Below are 9,410 nucleotides of genomic sequence, written 5' to 3'. Positions count from 1 at the left end.
AAAAAATGAAGGGCAGTGCCGGCCGTCAGCGTACCGAGACGACCGGCCGTTCTGTGATTCTCCAGAACACACAGATGGCCAGTCCGCCCTTACCCTGTATTCCACCGGGTCACCGCGGCGCAGACGGACCCGGTGGAATACAGGGTCTACCGCGATTAGGAACCGTTAAGCAGAACCAAAATTGTGTATTTTGTATGGGTACCCGCCGTTTTTTTATTGGTTCTCATCTGGAACAGAGTTTCGGTTCCCAACCCTATGCATGAGATACTATTAATCCTTGTACATTACTGATAGTTCATGAAGTACTACATGCATGAATTCATGATGATTCATGTACCCTTACCATAAAGTGTTACCAACCTTAACAGGGTGTTCACTTTTCTAGCATATTGCCAGTACAATATGTAATTGTTGAACCCTTTTTTTGGGAAACCAATTGAACTGATTTCCTTTGGCCTGTTAATGTTAAATGTATAAACCATTTAATACATTGTGGTTAGATCCAGGCCGTCCATTTTTCCATGTTCTGTTTAAAGAAATATTTTGAATTGCCTATTCTCTCTTAACTTTTGCTTTACAAAACCAGCGGAGACAGAGCAGCAATTATCTTTGTACCTATGGTGTCCTTGATTGTTTTCAATCAGCTCTTTTGTTCTGCAATTAGCTCTCAGATTTGATTTCACCGTAAAGTGGGCAAGGCAAAACAATGAGTTTCTTTCTTCATATTATTAGGTTGGTGTATATATGTATGTTTTTGTTTTGTCTGGCACCTTTTCATAGCACAACATCAGAAAACCTCTTTTAAAAAAAAAGTACATATTTTATTGAAGATTAGAACATAAAAAGACATTAGTGGGACTTTTTAAATCCGTCGTGTGTGTGTGTGTCACTCAATGTCTTCATAGAACATATGAAGTACATTTTTGTCACACGTGCACATTTGGTCCGATTTTTGGTGTTATTTCCAAAAGAGACCTGCTTTGTCGCATTTGGAACATGTAAAGTTATTAAAACTGTCTTCCTGTACTTTCACTCAGAACATCTAGCAGGGATCGCTAATTGTTAACAAAATGGTGTCTTCACAACATTGGTCCAGTCTGCCTTCTTTATGAATCTTCTATACTGATGAGATTTGTGTGATTGGTGTATATATCCAATGTGTTGAGTGATCCATAGTGATTGTCCAACCTGGTTAGAGTCCCTGCAGAGAGATGGTCTTTGACAGAAGAGACTGTTCTTTGATCCCATAATAGATTTTCCTCATGTTGATCCTCTATGCTGATGAGCTTCTCCAAGCTGATGATTATCCATCTGATCAGCGTTGCAGTTCAATGTTGAGTCGTTGTTTGAATGTCAATCTTGTTAATGCTAGGCTGCGTTATTATGCTCTAGCCTCAGAGGTGCCTCTGTGACCTTGGGCAGTGCCAGTGTCACTGTCAAGTTGACTTCATCGCAGTAAATTAGTTATTTTTTCCTAAATGTCCTCCACTCTGAAGTCGAAATGCACATAGGCCCACGCTGTTAATAAGGAGGGAAAGGTCAGTCACTGCTGAGTTATAGCAGATGTGTCAAATCCCTACTGGGAGACCTTTAACTTCCAGCTATGTTTGGCATTTCTCGTGTCTAATCACTACTGTGACAAATGGAGCTTTCAGAGCAAAGAGGCAGTGGGGATATTCTCTGCAGTTTTGATTCGTCGTTGCTCAGCCTTGCCTCCCTGACCTTTTTAACATGACAGTTAGCCCCCGAAAAGCTTTTTGAAAGAGTAAAGCTTTGCAGGTTGTTTAGCTGCCCATGAGTGCCTGCTTGATGCTATTTAAGACAAAGATAATAAATGTGTATTTTATCATTTCCTTTTCTGTTTTGTTTCTCGTTGTTAAAAATGCTCTTCTGTCTATTTTTAGGCTGCCAAGGCCAACCTGGAGCAGGCTCAGTCTGAAATGTCCGGCATTTCTGACGAGGCAGGCAGGGCAGCGGCTCAGATCAGCCTCGAGGCACATGAGGCCATCGTCAAGGCTCTCGCATAGATCTGTGGTGAGACATCTCAGCTGCTGCACCATGATCTGTTCAATATTTGAATACAACAGGAACATTATGCACAGATGCACAGTTGTTAATAGTATAAAAAATGTAAATACTGACATGAAATGCGGTCATTTTTAAACTTGTTTCTTTCTCCCCTCTCTATAGGTAATATTTTCTTTTTCTTTGATGGAAATAAAGGTCCATCTGTTTTGTCACGCCAGAGTCCAGAAGATTCCATGCTTGCTTTGTACAGTGGATAAAATTACAAAATAAATTTATTTGGAAATACCTGCTGGCAGCGTGGAGATTTCTTTATGTGTGGCTCTCTTCTGCTTCTTAATGATCACATGTAGTATGTTTGATGCACAAAGACAAGAGTCTAATTGAATCCCAGAGACTTGTGTAATTCGGAACAGACCTGTGGTGCACAAAAGCTAATTAACATGACTTATGGAAGTAACACTTTCTTTCATTAAGCAGACTTGACATGTCGTGTGGAAAAGGTTATTCAAATTCATACTTCTGTGGCGTTTTGTCAGATATGTAGTGAATGTTTCAGCCACTTGGGGGCAGCAGATATCAGCACTGTGAACCAGAACATTTCAGATAATATGATTAATTTGTTCTACTTCTAGTCCAGCCCCAGTTTCAGGGAAGGTCTTTTTATTTGTCATATAACCACTGCTGATTGTGACTTTCCTTCAAGGCTTCTTTTTTTTATGTATTTCTTTGTATCTGCTCTATTCTTGTAAAAGCTTAGTCACTTTTACTGTTGAGAGCCCTCTTGTGGGGTGGGAGTTATTTGGAACCCTTAGTCCGTGCGTTGATTTAAATGTGTTGGCAGTGCTTGTTTGTTGTGAGTTATGACCTCAGGCTTCTGTGACAGAGCCAGGAAAGTCATTCATTGCCCATCCTGCGGAAAGCGCGGCCTTTCTCTTGTATCATAACCACAGGTTTCAGCTTGGGCTCACTCCAGGAGGCACTGACCTCATTCACGTGCCAACATGAGTCTTTTAGGGTTGAGGCCGCAATCTGTTTATTTTGAATGTCAAAACCCTTGAGGGCCATAACCAAGTGTGATTACAGTGGAAGTATAAGTGTTTACGCAGAAATGCTCTCATGACTGCTGATTCTATTTTATAAGGTTGCATTAAGGTCTGGCATCTCTTCCAAAACAATTAATAGTTTTTCCAGGGAGGAAACTCCAGTAATAAGTGAAGACAAATAAACGCATGTTTTATAACTGTTGAAATCTCTTTCCATTGATCAGGCACGTGCTGAGTAGACTTGCAGTCTGTGACTTAGGTCAGCATTCATTAATAAAAAAGACTACTTTTCATCGCCTCTCACACATCCTGCTCTCTGTTCTCATTTCCAACCGGTCTGTCTCTTTCATCAAACCCTTCTCGTCCCAGCTGCACGCTCACACACTCATAAACAACACACACACACACATCAGTCAGCCCTCGGTGCCTGGAGACATGTGAGTAACACTTCAGACAGACGAGATGAAACGGCCCTGTCAAAACCACCACTTCTTAATCCAGATTTATAGGGGATGTTGAAACCAAGATGTAGTCTATACCATTCTCTTTCTCTACACCACATTTTTAAGGCAAATCTCGTCAAAAGGCAAAGCAGAAAATGACCTTGTGCTGCCCATGCACGACGTCTGTTCTATCAGCTTGTATTCAGTTATGTAGCTAAAAACAGTGCAGGACATTCCCACAATGTTATAAAAGATATAAGGAACAAGTCTGTTTGGGCTGTAGCTCATTTAGATTGAAATGTTGGTGGGTTTACACTGTCATGCCAGACATTTTTGGTGACGAGAAATTAGTCAGAGGTGATTCACTATCTTCTTTTTCAGTGTACAGCAGTTTCCATCAATAACTGCCTCAGCCACATATCCTAATGAAGCTAATGTCTCATAATCCAACTCTCTGACCTGAGTGTCAAAGTGCTGCCCATTGATATAGAAGCAGCAGAGTGCTCTACGTTGTGTTCAGTGAGAGCCCTTACTCAAGAGCCACTCGGTCGTGTATCAGGGCTGATGAGGCCTGAGATAATAAGTTGCTGTCTATCTCCCATGGATGCCCGTGTACTGCAATTAAAAGATTTCACCGTCTGCGCCCGGGAGTGAACAACATGATGCATGCTATGACAATGCATGGTATCATCTTTGAGTGGTACTCCAACACAAAGCGGCTCCCAGCTTTGTGCGAGCTTCATCAGGCTATATTTACCGAGTCCACCGTGGCAGGAATAACAAACCAGCGCATGTGAATCATCATCATTTAGGATGATGTCAGCTCTCAAATGATAGTAGAGTATTCTTTAAACGTGATCACGACCATAAATGCCTCTAGTGTCATAGGCAGCTGTTTAATCCTAAAAAAATGTCTGGTCGAAACAGCTCATCGATCTACAATAAATGAGTCATCGACTATAATGATATTGTATTTACTATTCAAAGTATTTATCAAGAAAGCATGAGAATTTGCCGTCTTCATGGTTTCATCTTTTAATTGTGTGAGTTTTCGATTTCTGGTTATATTAAACTTTTGCTTGAAAGAACAATGAATGGCAATTAATACCTTTAAAATGATGTGGTTTATGACCAAATACGTACAAAAATAATGATATTTTCAAACAGCCTCAGCAGTACTTTGTGTTCAGAGCCTATTAGCAAATATTTTCTGAGAAACCATGCTAAACCAGCTGTGATTCATCATGCCATTGAGAGAATGTAACAATACTAATACTAGCATTTCTTATAGACTAAATATAATACAAATATATTTGTTGATGATTATGGCAAAACCAAAGTAGTCTATAACAAAAAAGGACAAAAGACGAGACCAATTAGGTGGTGGAAATTGATTTTGAGCGTGGTCTGGCATCTGCCGCTGTAATGGTAAGAGCTCACAGTCAAGTGGTGGGCAATAAAATGAGTCATAAAGCCAATGGAAAGAATTTCTTTAGGGAATGGCGGAGGCTCCAACATGAAACAGACACATTGGCTGTAAAAAACGTGTCACATTTTCCTGTGTGCTGTACGAACGTCCTGATGTCATTGCATTTGTGTGGATTGGGATATGTAGACTTTAACCTCATCAGATTTTAAAACACAGATGAGAGTCTCTCAGTAGATACTCAAAACAAAATCCTCTTCATCTCTTTTATATCAATGCTCGTTAGCCTTATTAAATCATGGGACACACTTCAAATTGACATTTCACTCCTCATGTTAATGATTGTTCAGGCATTGGGAAACCTGTTAATTTATCAGGAACAATTGTGAAAAAAATAAACGGTGTAATAGGTGAATAATAAGGGAGTTATGCATAAAACGGGGGTGTGACAGATGATGCATTGTGAGAGGGATCTGATTTTTAAACAGGTGCTGTGACTCATCGAAGAACATCAAGATACCTTTGATTAAAAAGAAAAGGTATGAGATCACTCTTTTGATTTCTAATTTCCAGGAAGAAATGTCATATTTAATTTTGAACTAAACAACAAATGCTTTCAATGAGCGGAAACATTTCTTTTTCTTGTTGGTCCAGTTTTGTCAGTGCTGTATGAGAGGCCTGCCTAGTGTCATCATGGTAAATATTATTTGAAAAAGAAATCCCTGTGGCAGGTGGTCGGCTACAGGATATTGAGCGCCTGATGTGTGAAAGTAAATTAGAGACCAGAGACGGAACTAAGAGGAAATTAAAGATCTGGAACATTTTAATGCTTTGAGCAATGAGCCAGTTATGACTTTGGGGTTGGCAATCTTCCACACACCAAAGTGCACCAAAATTACACATAACATACAGCATACATAATCTTCTGCCTTGGAACTTTAATATACTGCAGATGTTACATACTGCAGATATATAAACTCATTGTGAGGCTGCATTCCTGTCTGTGAAAACTACATTTTCACCTGCTGGATACGGTCAAGCACGGCTAATGTGCATCAAGAGGCCAAATTGAGGCTTTGCAGCAGCGAGGGAGTGAGAGAGGCATCCAGAGAGAGGAGCTGATTGAAGTGCTGACCTTTTGGAGGGACTGTGTAAAGAGGGGGCCTACAGATTCTCAGTCAGCTGTCAGATACTGCATCCAGCCTGGTAGTAGGAGTAGGGCCCTGACACCAGCCTCCCACCACTCTGCCCTGTTTGTGTCATCCATCTCTCCATTCTTACAGCCTTCCATTCTACACACACACCCACCCACCTGTCAAACACACACACACAGCTAGCCAGGCACCGCCGCAAACACTCACCCAGACGCAAACATCCACACAAGCACAAACATATTTCAGCTTGTGCCAGCTAGGTAACATTTCTACAAATAGCAGTGTGGGCATTTGGGAGAAAATCGCAAAGCCGCAAACCCAGCCTGCTGTAGGGGTGAGATAATCAGCTTTGTGGTAACAGCAAATGGCCCCTGAGTGGCAAGGCAGGTAATCATTGCACCGAGTGTTTTTGTCGGAGAGCAGAAGAGTGCTTTTCCGGCCTTGTTTGTGTCCATGCATTTTCTCATAGAAAATAACAAGCAGTTTATAGGCATGTTGGTATAAAAACTACCACTATCTATAAGCTTAATTACCACTATTCATATGGTTGGGTACACACCAAAATATCAATACAAAAACAACTCACAACACATTTAAGCAGCCATAAAACGTGAAGCTGTTTCTTGTGACATATAATCTTGAAAACCTCAGCCATACCTGCGTAACTCTTAAGTGACATAAAAAGGTCTCTGTTATGTTCAAAGCTGCTCTTTCGATGACAAGATTTACATAAGCGGTGACAAAAAAATGTAGATTTGCTTGAATCCTGCTTGGAGTTATTCCCTATCCCCAGTCTGTCTCCAGGTTTGCAATGCTTTGATGATCTACATTCATTTACGCATAACCAAAGTCATCCACATTTCCTTTCAAATTTTTAAATGTAAGGCCCTAATTAACAGATTTGAGTTGTTTCATGCATATTCAACAACAAAATGACAAATGACAAAAGGAAGCAATAGCTGTCAACAAAAGGCATAGCAGGCGGAATTAAATCTTCCCTTGAAGAAAGATTGAAGATATAAGTATGACGCAAGGCTGACTTTGGCCTGGAAAGGTGTACAATGTGTCCTTCACTGAAGCTGCTGCTGACAGTGGGCATTGTGTCTGTTTAGCATTCCAGCCCAAGGAGTCACATGCATCAGTAGGGCGGGACCCAACCTGTGTGTACAGCTCAACGATAGTAGGCGTGTGTGCTTGTGTGAGGGTGCAAGTAATGTTTAAGAGAGAAAGATGGTTCTTTTCTAAGATGTGTGATAAGAGCAGCTTGGCCTTTCATGCCCCTGCTGATAGTGTGCGCAGATGCATGTTTAGTCATGAGGCAGATGAACAAGCTACTCCAGTCCGGCTTTACATTTCTTGTGCGTTTCCAGCAGGGGTTATCCACCTAAATGAACAACAAAACAGAAAATAGCGCTATTTACGTGCATTACATCCGTAAATCCCAACCCGTGTTTGCTGGGGTTCACCTGATGGACCCTCTGCATTTGCTGGTGTAAAAAAAGTTGTGGAGTAGCTGAATTAAAAAATAAGATAAATAAGAGTTATTCCCCTATGTTGACTCAGAATTATCACACCTGAACGCATGCTTTTCACTAGAAGTGTTATCAAGCCAAGAGTTGGAACGAGATATGTTTAAACAGTTAGAAGGTTTATTTTATTTATAAGTAGTTCAAATTGTTGACTTAAAGTGACATTAACGTGAACAGTAATGATAGTTAGCATACCTAACAAACTGTTAAAATGGTTAACTAAAGTAACGTTGATGTAAACAAATGAAAAATAAAGGTTACAGAAAACTGTCAGTTAAAGGTAAAAACAGGTGACACGATTAGCTACAGCTAGCTTAAAACAACAGATCATCAGTTATATCCAAATAACAGATAGCTGGAACTGTTAGATTAAAGTAACGTCAAGGATAGATATTTAACTTAATCTTAAAGTTGTTAGGTAAAATAACAGATAGGCTAAACAGGTAAAACACCAAACTCAAAATAAGAATTAGCTTAAAGTAGGCTAATTGGCTAATAGTTAAATAGCTCAAACTAATGGATAAATGGTTGGAATATGTGTGCGTCCATAAAAGGGTATTTGAGGTGACAGGGCAGTGGGGGGGACATATGAAAAAAAGGTTGTGAAGCGCTGAATTACATAATCTGCTAACCTAATTCTCACACAGCGATTGATCACCATGGCAGACATCTGGTACAGTTGCCACCTGTGTAACTGTTCATGTTAGAGTCATGATACAACCCGCAGCTCTTGCAGGGGGGGGGGCACCTAGGCCGACAGCTGTGAACCAAAGCTAACAGTAGCACCAGCTGAATGCCGCTAATCTTGGCGCTTGACTCTTACCAAACAAGGAATGCTGATCCTTCAGATCAGATGGCGTCTGATTGTTCCACTGTCCTTTAGCAGGGTTAGTCATCTCTTGGATGATTGCAATGTTCCTGTCTAAAGAGATCCCACACGCTTTCCTCTCTCCTCTACTATTCAGGTCTTTGAGTCCCATGTGATATTTCCATCAGGCACAGGGTGTGTGTTTCTGCCATGGGACTCAATTCACAGCTTGGTAAAGCTGCTCTGTCCCCTGTTTCCAAAACATCTGCTGTACATGCCTGGGCATGAGAGGACACATTCACGTATAAGAACATGAAGACTCACACTCATCATGAAAGTGCAGCGGGTTATTTGTTGCCCTCAGATTTACTTTACACCCTTTATCCTCTGGGGTCAATTCGACCCCAGTAGTTTAAAACTCAAGACAATGATCATATTCCAAATTTTAACCAAAATGTATGTCTCTGGTGCTTTAGGTATCTTAGTTGACTACCTAAATAACCATTTAAATAAAACATTACTCCAACCTTCCCCCCCACAGACCCCTTTATACATCCAGAATTCCTATTATGTGACTATCGAAAAATATATAAATCACCATAAAATCTCACTGACTGAAATAAAATGTTAAAGTAAGATCTGTTTGATGTTGTTAAAGGACCAATAACTAAAGCAGAGGGTAGTTTTTTTTTTTATAATGATACATTTGCATGTAATAGTCACCTCAATAACATCCTACACACAATCAACACAAATATATGTAAAGTGTTGACATTTTTATATGTTTTGTACTAAAACAGCCTGGGGTCAAATTGACCACAACAAAAAAGATCTTCATGTTCATTTTATGTTTACCCATTAGTCCTCACTAAATTAGGAAAAGTCATGAAATACTAAGCAATTTTTTTAGATACGTTAAACATTGAATGGGGTAAAATTGACCCCAAGGATAACAGGAGGGTTAATTGTATGGTGAGCA

General features: G+C 40.2%; 1 protein-coding gene across 1 annotated transcript in view; it reads left to right on the top strand.

Moving 5' to 3' along the window:
• Positions 1-2,313, top strand: part of atp5f1d (ATP synthase F1 subunit delta) — a 6,957-nt gene extending 4,644 nt beyond the window's left edge. Inside the window, exons 4-5 of the mRNA XM_010777148.1 lie at positions 1,905-2,034; positions 2,191-2,313. Coding sequence (XP_010775450.1) covers positions 1,905-2,027 — 123 coding nt within the window. The 3' untranslated portion in view covers positions 2,028-2,034; positions 2,191-2,313. The remainder of the gene's footprint in view (positions 1-1,904; positions 2,035-2,190) is intronic.
• Positions 2,314-9,410: the final 7,097 nt, after the last annotated feature.

Source organism: Notothenia coriiceps, unplaced genomic scaffold (assembly GCF_000735185.1).
Source record: "Notothenia coriiceps isolate Sejong01 unplaced genomic scaffold, NC01 NC01_scaffold00017853, whole genome shotgun sequence".
In the NCBI taxonomy this organism is placed as follows: Eukaryota; Metazoa; Chordata; class Actinopteri; order Perciformes; family Nototheniidae; genus Notothenia; species Notothenia coriiceps.
The sequence above is the reverse complement of the archived record's forward strand: the minus strand, read 5'-3'. Positions and strand labels throughout refer to the sequence as shown.